The sequence below is a fragment of the Rhea pennata genome, chromosome 3 (assembly GCF_028389875.1).
Source record: "Rhea pennata isolate bPtePen1 chromosome 3, bPtePen1.pri, whole genome shotgun sequence".
Classification (NCBI taxonomy): Eukaryota; Metazoa; Chordata; class Aves; order Rheiformes; family Rheidae; genus Rhea; species Rhea pennata.
The window spans coordinates 45,950,482-45,972,640 of NC_084665.1; the positions used below are offsets into that span (position 1 = coordinate 45,950,482).

The following is a 22,159-nucleotide window of genomic DNA, read 5'->3' on the forward strand; positions in this document are numbered from 1 at the left end:
TTTAAATGGGGAATACACTCTGGGTAAAACTCTCCCTAAAACAAACACTCAGTTCTGTGTTACATCTCTGAACCTGCAGGATAACTGCATATGCTTTAACAACAAATTATTTATGTAACCTGCCAAAGCCACACAGGACAGGCAGCTGCACAAGAAGAAACTGCTGAAGCACATAAACCATAGTGAGACGCATAAGGCTCCCATCACAAACTAGTTTTCCCCTTTCTGTATTTAGTCCACTAAGAGTGAATTATTCACTACAATCCAGCGACAGCTCCCCAAGTCTTGCTATTTTGTCTGCAAGTTTGCTGAAAATTAAAACTCAACATAAAGCCTCCAGAGAATAACTCTGAGTTAATAACACCTGCAAAGAACAGAGATTTCACTGTGAGGTAAATTGCTGTGTGACTGCCCACACATCAGCAAAAAGTTATAATTGGGAGAAACTGAATATTTTCTCTGTGTTTAAATAGTGAGGATTTTGTGGGGTGTCATTTTACATTAAGTAGTAGAGTTATAATTGAGAATGTTTCACAGCAACGAGCTGTGTTTGTTTTAACTGCAAGATTTATTTTCTATGAGAAGATTTCCAGTACTGTCAGCTGCTATTGCAGCTTTGTGCAATGAACATTTAGAAACTTTTATTAATCTTAAGCAAAATTGTCAGAGACTGGACTTTAACTATGTTTTGTGTGTGTGTGTGTGTGATTTCTTGTGAATTTAGAAGTTGATTCTTTTGCCTCCCTAGCTGTATCTCATAAATAGTAAGCTAAATTCTGATTTTAGTCTCACAAATGTGGCATATGTACACTCAGCAACTCCCTGAACAGCAGTGGAAACTACCCAAGGTATACTTTTTTGTTTCTTCCTGATGTTTCAGAAATACATTCATAACTAACATGAAAAATTCAGATAGAGCTCAGATCGGATTTTCAGATCGGATTATTAACATTATCATCTATTCAAAAAAAAAGGACAGAGAAAGAAAAAAAGAGTCAAATTATCTTGTCTATTTATGGTAATAAATTTTTGTGTTTTGAGATATTATTTTCTGTGTTTTCGATGAATTCTATGTCAACTGCAAACTCATTTTTAGAATAAGATTCAAGCATATGTCTGATGATAGTAACACAATCCAAGCAAGAAATAGATAAACCTAGTATTGCTTAAGACTGGTTTGCATGGACATTTGCAGTCAGACCTCCTTTTTTGCTATGTTTTGAAATGAATTAGCTCTGGTCCACAAGCCAAGTAGTAGTGTTAGTAAGATGCAGTGCTGTGCTTAGTAGATTGACCAGAAATTTATTTGATTGACTGAAGTACATTGCCATGCTAACATGGCTGGATGTGCTTTCTGGGCTGGAACTACTTGGACTCTGCCTGCTCATCCCTGGGCAAATGAGCATTGTGACTTGCAAAATTACTTGGTCTCATTTAAATGACAAAAAACTTACTTGCACAGTCAGAAAGTGTTTGAGTCTTATATGCCAGCATGCACTTTGTTCTGGAGAACATACTTCTGAATTACCCACTGAATACTGCCATGAACCTTTTGGTATGTATAAAGTCCTTTCTTATTGCTGCTTCTTTCAGAGAGAGCTCAAGTACTTGGGATTGTAGTGTACATTAGGTTGCATTTTTTTTTTCCAAGTACAATACACGCAAAAATAAAAAATGGTGAAAAGCTAAGGGAAGATGAACATTTCTAGGAGAGTGACATTTGATTTCAGATAGGTACTTCTAGTGCAATGGAACCTGTTCCAGTGAATTCCTGTAACATGCCTTTTACAATTACTGGAATAAAATATCCCCAGCGCCGAAAGCAAGCATATAAGATACAGGGAACTTGCAAATGCATAAATGTGTTAGACACAGCAATATGTGGTGGATGCTGCTGCTATACATAATAACTGAGCAATATAGCTATTCTTACTGCAACACAGATCAGGGCTAATGCAGCAGAGATTCATTTCCTTGAAGCATCATGGGATGTATTAAAGAATAATTTGCTAGGCAAGATAAGAGTTTTGGCTCAGGTAATTCTACTGCCTGGTCCAGAGGCCACTGAGAAATGCAATGAAATAACAAATCACTACTGTGACTAATATTCCTTTTCCACAACCTTCAATGCATTTCTCTTTTTTGCTTCGAAAAGGAGCTATAGATAAGTTAGCCTCTAGTGCAGAACTGGCTGTGAAAGACCATGCCATGGTCTCCAGCTTCAGATTTATGAACTTTATGTCATGGATCATTCATGGTCCTAGAATTTAACTCAGTCGTTACAGAGATAGCTGAAGACCTGGTATTTGGTTTAGGGCTCTAGGGAAGAGGAGAGGAAGCAGGTGCATTGTGGAAGCAAACCTCTGTGTGTCAACAACCCTGCACTTGTCAGATTAATTTATCTGCTCCAGCTGCACTGCTCTAAGAATGGATGTTTCAGTACATATTTATCTGATGTATTATGTATCTCAAATGTGTTAATGTGCTGTCAGTTTCTTTCAAAGAGCTTTGTGGGATTGGGTGTAAAATTGTTAGGATGATACAGTATCGCCATAGCATCCAACAGTATGAACCAAAGTACCAACTTACAGCATCCCATTATGCTAGGTGTTGTATAGTGGGAGTTAACCCCTTGTCCAAGACAACAGTGGAAGAAGAAAAGAGATGACTGTCATTTTACAGAGAGGAAGACTGATACACTAAGAGTGTTTAGAAAACTGATGGCAGCTCAGAAGGGCAAAGGTGGAAATCTGAAAAAAGTGTTGTTCTTTGGGCTTCTAGCCCATGTTTTCAGACTGTCTGTGTGATAGAAAAATGTGTGTCTTTTTGTAGCTATTCTTTTCAAAATGTCACACCCATGGAAAAAGCATCTCACAGAGGGATGAAAAATGCTAAAATTGAAAGAAAGGGATCCAAGCTATATAAACCAGGTTCATGAATTAAAAAAAAAGTTTTTCTGTCTCTGATCTGTCATACAGAAATGTGCCTGAATTTAGATGTTTCACTTTGAATTAGGTTCTGAATTTCTCCACAGTTTATGGGAGTTTGTATACAGAAGTCACATTTTTCTCTGACTTTGAAATATTGCTGGGAATTAAAAGTAAAAAGAAGAAAGAAGAAAAGAAAAAATCTGTTGCTTTTCTAGGTTGTCCTGGAGCCAAGAAGAATGAGTTCTTGACTAGTGTTTTGGATGCATTGTCCACAGATATGGTGCATGCGGTTTCTGATCCATCATTGTCTTCTAGCCGGTGGGTTATAGATCTTTTTCATGTATCTTTAGATCCTCTTCGTGTGTTCTGGTAGCAGTGAATGAAGTGTTAAGGGCTTGGAGAAGTTATTCGGTTTCTGCCTTCACAAAGAGTGTATCTCCAAGAGTTGATCTGTGAGAGTTTACCTCAAAGTTACCACTGTGGACAATGTCCATTAAATAGACATGTATCTAATGGTTGAATCCTTATCACAGCTTAGAGTTTATTTGTAACTGCCAGTACAACTATGTGTTAATCTTAGTTTGCTTTCCTGTGAGACTTCTCTTGATGACTTCCAGATTCATATTTTGCCTAGTGTCTTCTAAAACAAAACAATGCTATCAATAGTCACAGCAAGAATTAAAAATAAGTAAGTGCTGTAAAATTTGGGGAGTTTGCAAATCAGGTGCTTGTGATCAGTAGAGGAGGTTGCATTTATTATTATAACATCCTCCGTTGAATGCATTTAGGCGTTTAATCTCCAAGAATGTCCATTATGGGTATTTGCTTATGCTGATTGTTGGCCTGTTTCAGTTGGGCATGTTAAGTGTTTGCATCTTTGGAACTTTCCTTTTCACTTTTATTTCTCTCTTCACTTTTCTGTGCTTCAGGAAATAGAAGGGGAAGGCATTTTTTTTCTGCATATAGTGCAGATCTGAGCACAGTTTCAGAGAGTTGATTAAGACCAGGTTCCAGCCCTTCATGTAATATTAGGGATACAGCTGGCCACAGTAAAAAGAAAGAGGTCTGCTACAAGAAAGTAGTGTCCAAAAGTAGAGGTTCATCTAGTAAAGCACCTATTCAAAAGTAATGGTATAAACAAACATACACAATCACAAATAAGGCTTAACACTTGGTTTCTGTTTCAGGGTTTCAGAGCCTGATCCAAATCACACTCTGGAGGAGAGAGTAGTCCACTGGTATTTCAAACAACTTGATAAAAATTCCAGTGGTGACATTGGCAAGAAAGAAATCAAGCCATTTAAGAGATTCTTAAGAAAGAAATCAAAACCCAAAAAATGTGTGAAGAAGTTTGTGGAATACTGTGATGTGAACAATGATAAGTCCTTGTCAGTTCAAGAATTAATGGGCTGTCTGGGAGTAACAAAAGAAGAAGGTAAAGCAGAAACAAAGAAACGCCATAGTAAGAACTTTTTCTAACTATCTTTTTCACTAGATTCTTCAAAGCTGGCAAAGTTGGCATTTGTATATGCCAGAAGTATACAAAATAAAAATGTACATCTGTCTTTAGCCTTTGGAGTTGCTTAGGATGGATGAGAGGAGACTACTTCTGTGTATACAGATCATCTCTTCACATCCCAACAGAATCAAAAACTTCCTGTGACTAATCATTAAATGCTCACTTATTGAAGTTATACTGCTGCATTACAGCAGGAAAACTAAGAGATATGATACCATTGACCTGAAAGCCAATGCAGTGTTATTATAATAGCATGTTCTGAATGAGTGGAAGTGTCACACCTGTACTTTTTGGATTCCTGCTGGGAAGTACATTACTGACCCTTCTAATAGCTTCTTATTTCTCAAATGTGACTTAGAGATACAGTGAGGAATGTGGTCATCTATCAACTAGATGGAACAACTGTTGGTACACAGCCACTTTTGCCTGCAACACTGGTAGAAAGGGGAACAGCTGACTAAAGTGCATAATAGTCCCTGCAGTATTTTTTCACACAATTTCTGAGAACAAAGAATTAAAGAGTCTTTGCAAACAACAGTAGATCCCTATCTTTTTCTGTAATAAATTGTAAAATATGAATATAGACTTTTTTTTTCTTTTTGCTTGGGGCCCCAAAATGAAGCCAGGACAGTAAAACAAAGGTGTCATAGTGAATGAAGAGAAAGCTAAGTGGGAAATGCAGTAAAAAAAAAAAAAAAAAAAGAAAAAGAAAAGAAAAAAAAAGAAAAGATTTCCACATAATTGTTTTTTTTTCCAGTCTAAAAAGGTTATGTTGCAAAAAGAAGGAATAGGCATACAGTGCACTAATAAAATAAATTGTCTATGGCTGTCTGAAATGAATTTTTAAAACAAACGTATCAAACAGGTGAAAACATGTATATGAAGGTGGCTAAGTGTTATCGTCTTTATGCTACCGATGGGGAAACTGAAACATAACACCCTTTTTTATGGTGGCTTAAAATGGAGGCCATTATGCTCACTCTATATGTTAATATCCACTTCTGTACTGAAGAAGTCAGCACTTGGCCTTTCATACTGTAAATGAAATTTGTGTCCCAAGTCCAGGACAAAAAAGAAGGCTGTAGAGAACTCAAAACACAACCAAATTTTCTTGCCTGTTTTCTTATGCCTATTCCAATGATAAAAAAAAGATTAGGATTCTCCTGCTGTCCATAGGTTGCTTGTTTCAGAGGAGAATGTTGTAAGATATATGAAATTATATGAAGATTACACAGAGAGCTAAAGTAAAAATTTTAGCTAAAGTAAAAATTATATTCACCATAACGGGACATTTTGACAGAGCTTCTCCAAATAATGTAGTAAAAAATTAGAACACTGATTTTTGGAAGGAAAAAAAACTCAAAAGTTTTGCATTGAAATAGCACCCAACTGAAAAAAAAATTCTTAACCAAATCATTTGGTTGCTTTTCAGTTTCCTAATAAAATATACTTCTTGAGACAAGAAAATAAAAATTGCTTTTGTTGGAATGTCAGCATTCTGTTTTGTTTCTCTTGCCTTTATAACTAAATCTATATACATAAACGAAAATACCATTTTCTCATTCTGGATGTTTCCTTACTGATAATCCTTTTACTTCCACAAAAGAACTCAATCACCACTTCACTGAAGTTAGTTATACTTTCAGGAATAGGTAAGACCCTTTTCACCTCAGATGTGAAAGCTGAGATACACAGGTGACTCTATATGACTCTGTGTGGGTCCCAGGGATCTTATGAGAACCGTTCGAAGCAATATAAAAGTCAGAGAACTTCAATATGTATTTTTTCTGGCGAATGGTAGTTTCTGCAGCATTTTTTCAAGGTCAAGTTTAGTTCCTCTGTCTCAGCTCAGCTTGATTTACCAGCAAACTGAGATGGAAAATCAAGAAGCTGAGTTCTTCTCAAGCCTCTCAAGTTTGCTTGTGAAGGTGAATAGTCCAGCAAGTTCATGTAGCTGGGTTTTCTCTCCTCATTTAGAGAGTACTCTAAATGGTCTTTGCTACTAACAAGAAACTTAAAAGCCTGAGATAATCATATGCTTTTACAGCTTAAATGTGAACAATGTTTTTGACTGGTAGCACAAGTGTTTTTGTGCAGTATTTGCAAGCAAAATGAATGCTTCCAGGCAGTCTTTGCTTTCCATGCTTTTTTCTCACCAGGGATATTAGACTACATTTACTACTGAGGATTTAATAAGTTGGAAATGCTTGACGTTGATTGGCTGGATGCAACCTGTCCTAAGCAAAAGTCACATATTACCTGGCAAGAATTTCTGTTATTCAGCTTCCAGATAACTGCGTCGAAGAAGCAGCATCTATAGTGAGGAAAGAAAAATAGGATGTTTCAATTAAAGATCTGAAATATTTTATCTCACTTATTGAAAACTGTATATCCCTTTTCAGAATGAGGGCTTCAATTCTTGAGGAAGATACATGTAACTTGCAAACCACATCCATAATATTTTCTTTTCCCTCTTTTAGCAGCCCCTAAAACCAATACGGAGAGCACTTCATCCAACAGGCAGGTGAGTACTAGGTAGAGCAAGATCTCTGTTCCTGTCTTGCCCCACTGAACATCTTGGTGTTTTAGCTGTTACCATTGCAGCTTGAAACTGTGTTCATCTGCCATGCTGCAGACTTTCCAGGAAAATACAGAGCAGCATTGTGGTAAACAAAGCTTGAGTTCTTATGCTTCTCAGGAAAGTTGGATCAATCAACTACAGGGGCAGAGTAAATGTGCATGAATGCAAAATGGATTAGACCTGCATGTAGGTGTTCCTAGTAAAGTGATATCTAGGTTACTGATACTTAGGTCACTGTAATTGAGCCATCATATGAGTCTTCTGCCTCCTGAATGACAGTACTCCCAAACACTTTAATGTGAACTGCTTTATCATCATATACTTTTGGCTTCAGCTGAATTCTGTCAAGTTGCCTGTGAGTCATACTACAGACACAAACTTACACTGATCAAAATCACTTTTTGTTAAGACGGCTGTGCATTTTTTATGCTCTATGAAAATCTGTACATCTAAACCCCACTTAATTATTGTAGGGTGTTTTTAAACACCTTTTAAAGTCTTAATGTAGAGAAAAGAGCTGTCTCTTTGAAATGAATGCCTTTGCTGGCTGAGCTAAGTGATGCTGGATTTGCATCAGTCGGATGATGCATCTTATAACTAAAATTGGTTTGGTCTGTTGAAGAATTGTAACAAATAAGAAAATGTCAGGTGCCCTGATAACGTAATTCATGATTGGTTTTTTGACCAGTTTTCTGCAAAGACTTGATTTTATTTTTTCTAAAGAACACCCATTTTATGTCATTCATAGTATTCTAGCAGTACCTTCAGAGCTGCACAAGGCACAAAACTAAAATTTTTGAATCACGAAAAGCAGACACTGAGAAGGAGAGATGCAAAGGGAAGCCTAGGAGAGACTAAGTTAAAAGAGGACTTCTCATTTGTATATATCTATTTTTATAGTCATTAATCTTAATGATTCACTTTTGACAATCTGGACACAACTTTGTGTTACTTTGACATTGATCTGAAGAAGGATTTGTGAGTTTGACAGTTATTTGAATGATCTATTAAAAATATTAACTTGCAATTCTTACTTCACTTTTACATTAGAAGTAATTAAATGAGTAACAGATATAAAAGCATCAGGTAATGATGATTTTTTAAAGGTATTGCTATAAATATATTGAATAACAGTTCAAGAACACTAAAGCTGAGAAAATATGAGTTTGGCTAAAAATTCAAAAAAGCCATTGTTGTGGTTAATTATCTGCTGTCTTCCTATCTATCAGAAAGCTAGACTAATTTGTTGAAAACTGAATCCTGGGTGAACCTCCCCACAAGCCAAGAGAAATCTTCTTCTCATTGTTGCTAGTCAATTTGTTACTTGCTTTATCTCTTAATTAGTTTGATGTTAGGTTCCTAAGCTTCCTAAGGCAAGCTTAACACTGGCTGTGGGTTCTACCAGAAACCTCCTACATACCTTTGATGGAATATAAAACATTCTCACAGCTAGAGGGATGTGATAAGTTTGTGTTTATTTAAACAAATGTTTGTGGTCTTAACTTTTCAAGTTCCCCCCACAAATCACTTATACTTTAAACAAGGCAGCCTGAAAACAATTACTCTGTTGGAACTCAAAAACATTCAAAGGGGTTATTTTAATTATATAATAGCAATTACTGGCACACGTGCATTGCACTTGAAGCATGACATGCCCTCTCCTCCTTTCTTGTAATCCAATCCTGACTTGCAGAATCTGTAATAAAAATGTCCTACAGATTCTGTTTTTTTAATTTTATCCAGTAATTTTACTAACTCAGCACCAATTATTTTAAAACCTGTTGCTGACAGTGATAGCTTTGAAATAAGGCTGGCCCAGCAAACCATCTGTTGGCAGTTCCATATTATAACAATACAAGTTTGCAAATGCAGGAGGTGGTTTTCATCACAAAAGCTTTTGCTTGAAAGGAACTTATGGAAAAGGAACTGGGCTGGGTAGGAGTTGCTTAAGAGAAACCACCCACCTAAGAAAGAATGATTAGATCAGCACGAATCAGGAAATGTGTACTTGAAATCACTGCCTCCATTTTTACTTGTTTATTGCTGAAGTCCAGTTATTTATACAATTGTAAAATGTGTGCTTATGCATTTATTCATTAATATTTTTTACATATTAATGTTTTCAGGTATTTTTTACAAACATATAGATTTACTGAAAGAAAGGAAATATAGATACATATATGAATATACCAGTTGAATCTCAGCTGTGATCATTCTAACTGAGGTCAAATACATCACAGATCTGACAGAACTGGGGTAATGGCCAGGGACATTTCCCTTACTCAGCTCCACCCTGTCCAACAACCATACACATACATGCACACATACAATATCAGTGAAAACTGGAGGATGTTTGGCAGCCTATCAAAAAGTTTACAAGGCAACTGCAGATTGTTCATAAGGCTTTGGCCAGCAGCCCACTCCTTATGCATCATGTGCCATAGAAAGGTATGTTGCATCAGGGACATACCCAGGCATTTGCTAAAACTGTGTGTTTAGCAGGTATAGCTTTAAAGAGACTGTAGGTAAGAGATAGTAAAGATGATGTTCCCCTTGCTCATAGGCACCATGAAGGACTATGTGTCAGGGATTATTTTATTTCTCATATATATTTGCACAGAACTCTTGTTCTGATAGTGGCATGTGGGCACTGCTGAAATAATTCATACTTGATTACTTGAAAACATCAGTAATAATGCAATTTCTTTTCCGTCTCTCTTTCAGCAAGTTTCTAAGAAGCAAGGGTGAACAGCTTATTGATCCAAGGCAGATCTCTGACGTGGGAGATTTCCTCACCAAAAGGCAATAAAAACAACTGTAGTATTTGCACTTTGTACTTTAAAATGTAAATTCACTTTGTAGAAATTAAATATTTAAATAGACTTTTTTTAATCTGTGAAAATGTAATGGCTAGTTTTGAAAAATTGTCACATACAATGTATGTGCCTTCTGTTGTCTGAAATATGTAAAACGTGTTGGGAGATGTACAAGTTTGCATTTAAACCTTTTTAAAAACTTGTTTAAAAACATTAGCATAGAAACCTGATTCTATGTATTTTGGTTTCAGTAGTATGCCTTGTTTTTATGCCTTGTGTTTTTAACCAATACTGTCATTTAAATAGAGTTATGCTGAAAGGTCTACTGTATTCTCAGTTTTGTCCAAGCATTGTTGGATATTTCAGGCTTCCAGGACCAAGGGAAGTGTGTAAATTGCTGTTGACTTGTTTTTTGTAATTTCTAAGTGAACAGATTTTTCACTGCTGGCAATGCTTTGTTTCATTTTGATTTTATTATTATGCTTTCCAAAGATCAGGCAATGAGAATGCAACCACTAATGGATTCATAACAGTTATACTACAGTTAAGACTCTTGTAGAAAAATATATTCTTTCATCCATTTTTGAGGTGCCTTCCATTATAAGTTTTGGTAGGATTTTTTACCCTGCTTCTTTTTCTTTGAGTTATTAATGCAGCAAACCAAGGAGGAGTAAGATGGATTGTAATGTCACTTCAGCCTGGCTCAAACTAAGCTTAACAGTGTGCTCCTACAGTCATTGCAAAGCAAGAGAGGAATCTGTGTGGGTCAGGAGTGTAAATCTAACTATAAAGAGACAGGGAAGGCTAAACAGATTTGTCAGCTTTTTCTTCCCCCACACCTGGCTGCCTCCACCAACTCTTAGAGTTGCCTCGAGGTCCACTAACAGGTAAAGCTATTGCTGAACAAATTATGAACAGTTGCCATGAGGAGGGGCTACTCCCATCGCCCTTACCTGAGGCATTGTTCTTGCTTTCTGGAAGAATTTCTCACAAGTTTTCATACCTTCTTTGTCATATCCCCTGCAGCCCCACAACATTTTTTTGTGTGTGTGCCTGAGGGAAATGAGAACTTGCGGATGTGAATTCAGAGCAGAGAACCTAAGTTAAAGGGTTTAGCCCTCGAACAACCATGAGTTACAAGCAGCTGGATTGATTGATGCAGTGGTAGATGGATTGCTGGCATCTAAAAACTGACATGAAAAGGCAGGAATGTTACAACAAGCAGTGATTTCATTCAGGTTTGCTTAAATAATATGTGGGATTGGACATGTGACTAGCTAATCATAATAACACCCAGGCTTGAGCTTGTACCTGTTAAAGCTTTATTGCAAAAAAGAATGTTTTATTTCAGTTCTACATATGGATATATGCTGAAGTGATAGCAAACACTGTATGCAATGGAATTGTATCCCAGAAAGTGAGTACTCTAAGCTTTGACAGCAGGAGGAACCAAGATGCAACTCTGTGTTGTCTCGTATTTTTGTTTTAAAATGTATTTGATATTCTTTTATAATGCTAAGCTTTGAATTTAATCTTCTTTATAGATTAAAGTCCAGTATACTATCAAACTTTTCTGGTGTCTTTTTTTTTTTTTTTTTTTTTTTTTTTTCTCCCTGCAGCACAGATAGGCATCTTTAGAAGCAGGTGCAACCTGTGGTGAAGTACATCATCTTTAATCGCTTTTTCAACATTTTTCCCTTAGTTCTTTCCCATCAGTGAAGCACTATTACAATTTTTATGAAGCCGCCCTCACTTTGATACCTAAGCATTTTGTGAGGCAGACAAGCAATAAGTTACACAAGTAACTGTAAATATCAGGATGATCTTAATAACTTTACAAGTAACCTCATGACCTCAGTTTATGTCGTCCCTTTCTTCCCTTGTTCCTCTACTGACTTCTCTCCTAAGTTAGTTCACGTCTTATTTATATTCTAAGTTTGGTCCTCAGTGTGGCTGCAAGCTGCTAGGCAACCTTCAGCCACACTGGAATCAATAAGGAGAGAAAGGCATTCCCTCAGGAAAAGTCAGCACCTTAGTGAACCAGAGTTCACTATGGTAAATAGCAGCATTTTGTAAGGAGCATCATCACTGTGGCCTTCAGAGGCAATATAAATGTATGTTGTCAAATATTTTATCAAGCTGTCCATGATGTTGGCAGCATGGATGGCAGCTATTTTTAAACGTGGAACGGGGACAACTTTTGATTAGCTATGTGATTATGTTAAGAGTAGCCTTAAGAGCTTCAAATCACAAATAAATGCTATAGCCATTCTCCAAAGACTTTTACAGCACTGAGTCGTTAAAAAAAAATGACTGAAAGATATTTCATCTTTGTACATATTTATGTACCATCACATCTATGATTCCTTTTAATTTCCAGCCTTTATGTCACTCTGCTATAAGCAGTACCTAGTTCTTGTAGTTCTAATTAGAGATGAGTCCAAACCCATACCTGTAACACACCTGAATCCTTGCCAAATTCACATTTGGCTCATATATCTCCTATATGTCTATAGAATAGTGAGATTCAGATAAATCTTTGCCCTTCTAGTTGTAACCAAGCATGGTCTTGATCCCAAAAAGGAATCCATGTGGATAGGCCCTTAGGCTCACAGCAGACAGAGTACCAGTGTTTATTTAGTTCCACAGTAATGAATTAGTTCTAGTTTTTATCCTATTCCATATGCAACAATTTAGATGTAATTTTAATTCCATTCTTACTGAAAACACAACTTATGTTCTGGTTCTCATTGACAAATATTTCTTCTAATTCCAGCTATTGCTGATGAGGTTTGTTTAGAGCTTTTATACAGTTGTAATTCAAAGACTAATAACTTTTAGAAATGTGTATGTGTTCAGTGATTTGTCCAGTCTGTTGCAATGTCCACAGGCCACACAGTGAGAAATATGCTATGTTTTGTCAACATTTTGGATAACTTTATCATCCTGTTCCCAGTCCTATAATTAGGCCAACTTCATAGTGCCAGTTTTACCAAAATCGCTTAATTCTCATTCTTGTCCCAGTCTAACAATGCCTAGCATTTAGATTTTGATTTTGCAGACTTGGGTCCTATATGATTGCTTTCAGTGATAGTTTTTCTTGTTAATGCCATTTCAGAGAAGAGAAGGGAGCAAAAAAACATCAGTATACATAGGAAGTAGGGAGAAGACTGAAACTAAAACTTAAAATCTTTTCTGCATACAAGTCAGGAGTTACACTTTGTTCTCATTTGGTCTATATTTTTGCCCTCCATATGTGCTATAAGCCAATGGAGAAAGCAAACATTCTTAGAAAGCTGGAAAGTGAAAGAAAAATATAGACTACATCATTATAGACCTTTAAATGTGTCCAGGATTTGGTAGATTTAGCTAGTGTTTTCTTTTTACAGTAGTAATAAAAGATGGATTAATAGAGGTTAAGAGATCTTCCCTGTCAAAGATAATGTAGCTATCCTTTTTAAATATTTACACTAGTGTATTATATAACTAGGTTTTGTATTAGTAACAAGTGTGAAAGAGTCTTTAATGTGGAAAGTGAAAGGTTTATTACTTTTGTTTTCTTTAGGATGGCAAATTGATGTCATTTTGAAGCAATTTGACATTAAATAGCAAGCAATTAAGTTTATTGATGTCTGAAACATTGGAACGATTATAGTAAATTACTGATACAAACTGCACTCTTTGTCCCATTTAATTGTTTCAGTTCAAATTTTATAAGTGAAAATATGCCCTTTGTTTAAAAATCATAAATATTGCATGGTATTTTTTTTCTTTAAACAAAAGCTTATGTGGAAAGTATTCAGAACAACATGCTTCTCTAGAATAGCAAATGGTGGAGGATGACAGGGAATGAAGCAGTCGATTTTTATCTAGATCAGCAATAGCGGCATCTACAGTATTACTATTTTTTCTCTATCCACATTCCCTATTTTGTCTTATGTTTTGTCCTCTGACTAATGTCACTCCTGAAATACAAAGTGTATTGGGAGGCAAGATAGTGATATGAGAATTACATACATGTGAAAAATCTCTTCTGTAAAATAAAGTCATCTGAGGCATCCTTTCACTAGATATTCTCTTTACTCTTGATGTTAATTTCATAGCATAGGATTGTTTACTTCTCATCAAATACTGAATGCTTCTTTGCACTGACATAGAATCCATTCCTGGCTGAACAGATAACTTGATGAAGAAAAGCACTCCTCCAAGCTTAGCGTAGTCTATGAGGTAAAGCTGTTGTAGGTGGAAGGATGTAATTTTGTATTACATCACAAACAACAGTTTATAAACATCTGCAAAGCCCAGTACCTAAAGAACATCCCTGAGATTGCCTGTATCTGTTCTAAGTAGCCAGTCAGAAAAGAAAAATGCTGAATGATGCTTCCATTGAGAGACACTGTTTTCACTAAGCCCTGACTGATAGATTTCATGTGATTGAAGAATTCTATGAAATTTTGCTTTTAAAAAAAATCCTATCAGTTCAATGTTTATTTTTATATTGAAACTTCCTTTCCTTTATCTAAAAGTATGGTGTCAACACTGAAAAGGGGTATTTTGACACCATTTTATCACAAAATTAGATATGAAAAATATAGACATTCTTGCTCCTCACCCCAGCTTGATTTTTTTTTTAAATCTTTCTTATTGGAAAGAAGTCTAATTTTCAAGCATTTGTAATTCTTCAGCTGAGTCTCTGAGCACCTTTCTATCTATTTATCAGGCAAAGAAATTCTATATTTTAATTTAACAGGATAGAGCCTGATGAACTGATGAACTTACCACTGTGACACAAAGATCATGAAGAAAACTGCAGTATGGGTAAGGGTATTTATACTAGTTTGTATCCACACAGCACGATTAAAGCAGCAAAAGCCATGACAGCTTGAATAGTGACCTGCACACGTGTATAGTATACTTTGCAGGCTTGCACAAATGTATCTGCTGTGAGAATGAATAAAATCCTTCTAAAACCTGAAATAGCATCCTAACACATCTCTATCTTCTACCAGACATTTCACTCAAAGACTGATGCATGCGAAACCCAGCTTCAACCACTACCAGAGGAGCAGTCCTTGCTCCATCACTGCAGAACTCCCAGTAGCCTTCCTCAATCCACAGCTTGGTTTTAGCTTTCTGAGATCCCAGCCTGGCCCATCGTTGGAACTGAGATCCAAAACAACGCAAGAAAAAAACACATTGGCAGACATTGCAAATTACAATATATTTATTACTCCATAGCTCAGATTTTTTACCCTTGAGGGCTGTGGCCCACTGCAGAAAAAATGGCTGAGTACTGCAACTCCATATCATCAATGACTAATGTCTTGCTTCCTGGTCCACCAAATCCATACTTAACAACTACATTATGCTTCAGCGGTGTGAGAGTTAACGCAAGTCTCGTTTAAGGGGCATTTGAGAAATACTGTGTCCTCCTTCAGCAAAGGCATATACTAGGTAAACTCCCATCTAACAAATCCTCTTTCTTCACAGCACCGTATGACCAACCAGCGTCTGTACACATCGGGTCTTTAATGTTCTGCAGATGGGAGGCATGCTTCTCTCAGTCTGTGATGTATGTCCTTATGTCGAACAGTCAGGTTTGAGAGAGGAAGCTTGTTTGCTAGCCCTTCTCTCTCTGCTCTCCCAGGAGCTTGAATTGCACTGTTGCTGCACTAAATAGGTTTAAAAAATATTTTGCAAGACAAAATATATGAAGGATGAGGAGATGAAGTGGAAGATAAAGAACGTGAAGTTTAAAAAAATTAATAAAAGTAAGAGAAAGAGAAGAAAAAGTGAAGCAGAGGGACAAAGGGGAGAGGAATGCAGAGTGGAAGGAGAATAATGGAGAAACCAAAAAGGGAACCAAAAGGGAAGGCCAGAGTCGGCAATAAACAGCCAGTGAGATACAGACATGAAGAGAAAAAGTCTGAGGGATCTAGGAGGAAAAAAAGAATGGAGGAGATACAATGAAAAGCAAACACAAAATTTCCTCTTCCTGGATAACAGCATTGCTCTCAGAGGCAGCACATCTACCTTCTGACCTGTGCCAGAGGTCCAGCCTGCCATGGCATGATCTTCCTGTCCATACATAAGGTCTGAATTTGTCCCCCTGCCTCCCAGTGGCTGGAATGCTTTGTTTCAAGAGATATTTGTTTTCCTGGCCAATTCTAAGGCTTCCTTTAGATCCAGGAAGTCGAAGCAACATTTAATAAAAATATGAAAGCAGAAACCAGCATATTTCTAAATTAAGAGCAGATTTGAAAAGGATGAGGAAATCTGAACCACAACAAAGATAAATTTCCTTTTGCATTTCTTATTCAGTAAAGATGCAAGCAAAGTATAATTAGATTTTTTTTTGTTGTTGTTGTTTCATTCATTGTACCAGTAGATCCTCTTTAGGCTTGGCTGATACCCTACAGTTTAATATTTTCTTTAATCAACACATTGATGGCAAAGGATTACAAGAGAGTGCTGGCTTTTCATTGTCTTTTTTTGTGGTTGCCTTTATGTTTACCCTTGGGGTGGCTAAAACCTAATGATTTAAATACTTCTTAAAATCTGTAATCTTTAATCTGGAGGTTTGTGTGTGAGAGAGAGAAAGAAAAAGAGTGCAAGAAATATTTTCAAAGAAACTAAGAACCTATGGAAAATATCACAGGTTCAGGTTGTAACTATTTTCAAGGTATCAAAGATTCTGACAGCTTGATGACAAGCAGTTTGACTTCATTATCTTTGAATATTTATCAGTAAAAATGACCGAGAACATAGCTAATGACAGGAAATAGTCGCACTCCAGATTTTTAGTGGTCCAGTGGAAAAGATGAAGGAGCAAGTCCATAACATGCTGTCCTAATGCAAACAGACCTAGGCTGGGGCCACTGCATGAGGAAGGGTCAGGAGCCCTCCCCTGGGTATGCTGGAAGAGAGGAAGAGTGCCAGCTACATGCCCATTCACAACTGGTGGGGGGTGGGGGAGGAAGGATGGGGGAGAAGAGGAGGTAAAGAGGAAGGGGCTAATCCTGAGGGTGCCCAGCCAACTTGGCTTGGGACTAGGCTGCCGTACTGCTTAAACCCCAGAGACTTTTACCTCTCCCAAGTTATGCATCATATTCAGTCCACTCTGGGGTTCTCAGGACAACTTCTGCCTGGAGCCAGGCAGCACAGCTGTAAAATACAAGAAAATGACAACTGGCACAAATTTACTGGCTGCCTGCAGTACAGGTGTGTGTGTGTGTGTGTGTGTGTGTGTGTGTGTGTGTGAAAAAGGCTATTTTAAACTCCACAGCCTCTATGCACTTTTATCTCTTTAAAACAGAAAAAAAAGACCATCTGTCTTCTGAAATCTATGACGTGTAACTTCCCAGGGATCAGTGTCCTCTTCACAGAGAGAAACAGGGATCGAGCTATCAGCATGATCCAGGCTTACCGTCTTTTTGAAAAAAATGTCCAAACACCACAGCTGTTCAGTCAGAAGCTTTGGGAAACACCTCTTTGGGCATTTTTTAGCCAGGAAATGTGCTAACTTTCATGGTACATCAGAAGTCTCACACTCCTTTCGTTTTTTAAGAAGTTTGAAAGGAGTCTATAGCTGAGGGTCAGAAGGTCTACCTTTCTCCCACAATAGGGATAAGGCTACGAAGGGAGTCTTCTGACAACAGAAAACACATAAAATCTGGTGTTGCTTCTAACTAGTAACTAAACACATGAATGAATACTAGATCACAGGAACTCAATCATCATATTTTCCCTTTTTTCTTTTCTCTTAACTTTCGGCATCACTTTTGATGGATTTTGTTTAAGAAATTGGTCATTATGGCCTGAGACATAGAAATGAAACAGTACCAAGCCTACTCAGTTTCAGAGATATTTCCACATATGTCTTGCTTTAGTTTGTACTGGTTTTCAAATGGAAAATACAGATCTTGTTGCAGAGGGGAAGCCAGTAGTGGATACATATGCAGTCTTGGTTGACTGCAACTCTTAGCATATCTTTTATTTTAATATTCTATTTTTTTCTTATGAGCTTGAAATAGAGTCTTTCACAGCATGAAACACCACAGCTATACCAATTTTCCTGCATGTTATACAATGTTGCCAATCTTCTTATGCATAATGGAAAACATGGATGAGAGAGGCCTATCCATTCCATGGTCATTTCATCCAGCCTCAGTATATTGGTGGAAGTAGTGCTTTACTTATAATATTTTCACATTTTGTTTTTCATACATTTAGGTGATACTTAACTTGCATCATCTTCCTATTAATTGCTATTTTTTTAATGAGAAACAATGGAAAACAGAATCAAAAAAATCCATCTATTTCAGGAAGAGCAAAGTCACATTCTGCCAGTGAATCCACTCTATCACAATCTTTATTAATGTTCAGCTTCTTTTACATGCATTTCCGTGACAAAAATTCAACATACTGCAGGATTTCACAAAAGGGTTTTCCATTCCTCAAATGTCTGTCATAAATATAAAGGAGTTGACTATTTTCATCCTAATCCCCATGTGGTTGTAGTATATCACAAAACTATGAGATAATTGCATGTGGCTGACAGCCTTTATTTCGAAGATAGCAAGGAGTGGAATACAAATGAGCCAGGTGGAAGTGCAAAGGCAAAGCTGCATGTGGAAACTTGTAAAATGCCTCCCTGTGCTATTCTTAAGCTTGCCTTATGGTGAACTTTCAACTCAGTTTCTTAAGAGCAGCATTTAATAGATAGTGAAATATGTTACATTTGTTGCAGGAAAATGCATACAGATGTTTCTACATAAAAAGATAATGCCCTCTGTCTAATATCCGTTGTGAATTGTCTCCAGTAAACACTCAGTGCTGTGGTTAATAGCAAAATCTATGTTTCTTTGGCCAACCTAACACACAGGCAGATTTTCATGCTCACATAAAAATCTTTACTTTTCTTGAAAATGCTGTGTAGACTGGATGTGCTCTGGTTCCCCAGGAATGCTGAGCCAGCGTTTGCGACCCGAGGTAGAGACTTCACTGAGGGCTGCATGGATTTACAGAATAAGAGATATTTGAGAGCAGAACAGAAGTATCGCTTTATTGTAGTGTGTTTTTGTGAAAGTCAACACAGAAGTGCTCTCAACAGGGAGTGAGCTTGGGTGCTCTTAAAGACGAGTACTCCCAGCAACCTGGAAGCGAGGCGATGGCTTACAAATCTTGCAGAACGGTTTTGGCAGATGGGCTAAATGCACGTGTGAGTAGGTGCCGGGCTGCAGTGTAGCACTTGGGTCTATTTCAAAGAGGGGCACCAGTGCTGTCACTTCAAAGTAAGGCTCTGCGGCTCAGCACTGAGCTTGACTCCAGGTGAGCACCAGCGCAAACTGTTCCCACAAATAGGCTCCAGGCAGCCTTTCCATCAGGTTTAATAGGTACGGGCATGAACAAACAGACGAGACCTACTCTGTAATTGTAATGCAGAAGTGAGCAAGGACTGGCTGCCACAAACAGGGAGGAGAAATGGTTGGTTGCCAGCAGTAAGTTAGGGCAACCATTACTTCAGCTTTAATTCCCCCTAAGATTCAGACTAGGGCATAGTTGGCCCTAGGTACAAAGAAATGTATCTGTGCTTACTGGTTGACTTGTCTGAGTAATGAGGAGTATGTGATTCCAAGATAGGGATTTGAAGAACAAGGCAATGCTGATTTTATGGACCAGATATATTTTTTAAGTTTAATTTTATTTTTTCTCATGGGTGAAGCTAGAATCAAAGCATCTAATGTGTAATCCAGACATCTGCACTGATGTAATGGTTTCAATCATCATCAGAAAGAAAAAATAATCCATTTTTCATTTTTGTAAAAGGTCAGCAAATTGTAAGTTTTACTTTGGGGGAATCTTTAGAAAGTTGAGTCAGAAGAGTGCAAAAGCTAAAACTTAAGGGTCAACCAGCAGATTCAGCATTTTTAATAGTAGATAAAGTCGGTCCTGCTGAATAGACCTGTGGAAGTTATATGCACTGCTTCTCTTCCAGCTGAGTTTCACCATCCTTGTACAAGTCTTTTTCCAGTAACAGAGCTAGGTTGGCAGCCCAGGCTGTACTCACATCTGCGTTTCCAGGAACGTAGCGTATCTACAATTTGCATCACAAAGCCGGGTTACATGTGTTCTAGAAAGGCACGGGCACTGATTGTGAAGAGAAATTATTATTGTGGGTTGATTTATAATGGTTTTCAGCTTTAATTTAGTTATTTAGTCTGAAAACAGATTCCATACTGATATCCTCAGCTAAAGTAGAAAGATTAAAGGCTTGTTAAAAAGCTTTTTGATTGGAGGGGAGTTGGGTTAAATTTTGTGGTGAATGATAAAGTTACTCCCCAAGAAAATGTTTGTAGGGGTAGGAGCAGCATAGCTACACACAAATTCTGGTCAGGTTTGACAAAGAAATTTTGCCTCCAGAAGAAAGAAAAAATCATTTCCAGAAAAATCAGAATCGAAGATCTTGAAATTATGTTTCAGCTGGCTAGAAGCAAGTTTTGTTTGTCTGTCTGCTTGACTACCTAGTCAGATAACTCACAAGTGAGATTATTTGGAGTGAATGTTCGGTTATATTTTCCTTTTACAGTCTCAATGTGACTAAAATATAGAACATTCAGCAGCAAGTTTTAGGTAACTTTTCAGGTCATGAACTGGGTAAAATCCTGAAATGTTATGCAAAACTCTAGAAATTATTGTGAAGGGAATTGTTAATATAAGTAACACAAATGGAAAGAGCTATATGAGAGACATTGCTGTGAAGACGCGTTTTCTTTTGTGGTTTAAAAGTTGTAACAGCCAACTCAATTGCTTTGGGCGATGAACCTTCACCCTTAGTGCTAACCTAGTGTCCTCCTCACCTTGGATGATAAACTACATTTCCAAACATTCAGAAACCCCAGGCTACTCTGGCCACTATATGGGGGACATAGTGCAGTGAAGTCCAACCCTTCACTTCAAATGCATTTCAGTTCATTTGGTTGATTTCCTAAAGAGGGGATTCCTTAAGCTGGAGTCTTCCCTATGCTGGCAGATGTGAAGACATGTTGTACTCCTGTGATTTTATCATAAGAGGTTTGACATATTTCACCAGCTTTGTAACTCAAATATGGATTCAGGTAGTACCATTTCTCATGGAAAAAGAGTGAACAAAATGTAATTTCATTGTAAGGTTCTTAGGGAAAATGTTATTTTTTGATAACTTTTTATGTAGGTATTTTTGAAATTTCTTCATTATATCTATTTCTCTGCTCATTGTCTTAGCTTGTCTGCTCTCTCAGACATAGCTGCCCTACTGCTTTGCTAGTATATGAAAAGGCAACAGTCTCTTAAATTAGTAGTTTCTAACTCTTTTCAGTTTGTAAATCTGTAATTTTTTTCAAAGTGGAGTCTCCAGTGGAGTCAATACAAGATACTGAGGGCAGAGCTTTCTTAGCTGCTTTTCACAAACTCCTTAGAAATAGTCTGTGGAACATGAGCAGTCACAAATCACAGTTTGAAATTACTGTCATGGACTGGCAGTATGGACGATACACCTAACAAATTCACTAAAGCTCAGTTCCACCTGTCAGTGCTCATTTTTGCACTTTGGAAATGAATTTGCTCTGCTGTGAGCTCTGTCGGAAGATCTGTTTCCTCCCATTTGCAAATCCTCTGATGCTACAGTCTAGTAAATTTGTCACTTTGTGTTTTTGCATCTGTAGCTGTGCTGCTGATTGCCTATATTACAATCTGTTTGGATGTCATTTTGAATCTATCTTTGGTCACATATAATGAAATGAGGAATTACTCTAGAGAGCTCTGGCTCTAGAGAACAACCACTTCATCAAACAACATCACTGTGGATCCCCAACATGGAGATGTGTAGAGCAAATATCATGAAGTTCCTCTGTGTTTCTTAAGATATACTGAAAGCTGGTCACAGCAAACGCTTAGGTAGTAATTACATACGCAGAATGTGGGGAAGTCTTTCCATATGCTGCAGTGAGGACAGAATTTCACTTCTTAAATCATAGTTAGTGTTTCCCTCAAAGATATTCACTAGTTCAGCCAGGATGCTGGGCCAGGAGCAGTAGTGGTTGAGCAAGGATCTATGTGGCAGGGATGAGACTATCAGATTATGTGGTTCTTGGCTTTCACAGATTGTGAATTTCAAAATAGACGTACACAATATAGGAGAAGAGGAGGGAAGTGCTTCTAATGCCAGCAGTTTAAAATTAATCCTTCAATATATTTTTTAATTAGAGATAAGCTTACTCTTAAGTAAAGCTTAAGTAAGCCAGCAAAGCTTAAGTAAAGCCACGCTTTACTGGTG

General features: G+C 37.3%; 1 protein-coding gene across 7 annotated transcripts in view; it reads left to right on the forward strand.

Annotated features, from left to right (window-relative positions):
• The window catches only part of SMOC2 (SPARC related modular calcium binding 2), a 151,737-nt gene extending 140,323 nt beyond the window's left edge, over window positions 1-11,414 (forward strand). For 2 of the 7 annotated variants that reach the window (XM_062572194.1, XM_062572198.1), the window contains exons 10-13: window positions 3,146-3,248; window positions 4,118-4,392; window positions 6,930-6,973; window positions 9,755-11,414. In XM_062572194.1, the coding sequence (XP_062428178.1) occupies window positions 3,146-3,248; window positions 4,118-4,392; window positions 6,930-6,973; window positions 9,755-9,778 (446 nt within the window). In that variant the 3' untranslated portion in view covers window positions 9,779-11,414. The remainder of the gene's footprint in view (window positions 1-3,145; window positions 3,249-4,117; window positions 4,393-6,929; window positions 6,974-9,754) is intronic. The other 5 variants (XM_062572195.1, XM_062572199.1, XM_062572197.1 and 2 more) reach the window with 3 other exon arrangements.
• The last annotated feature ends 10,745 nt before the right edge of the window (window positions 11,415-22,159 follow it).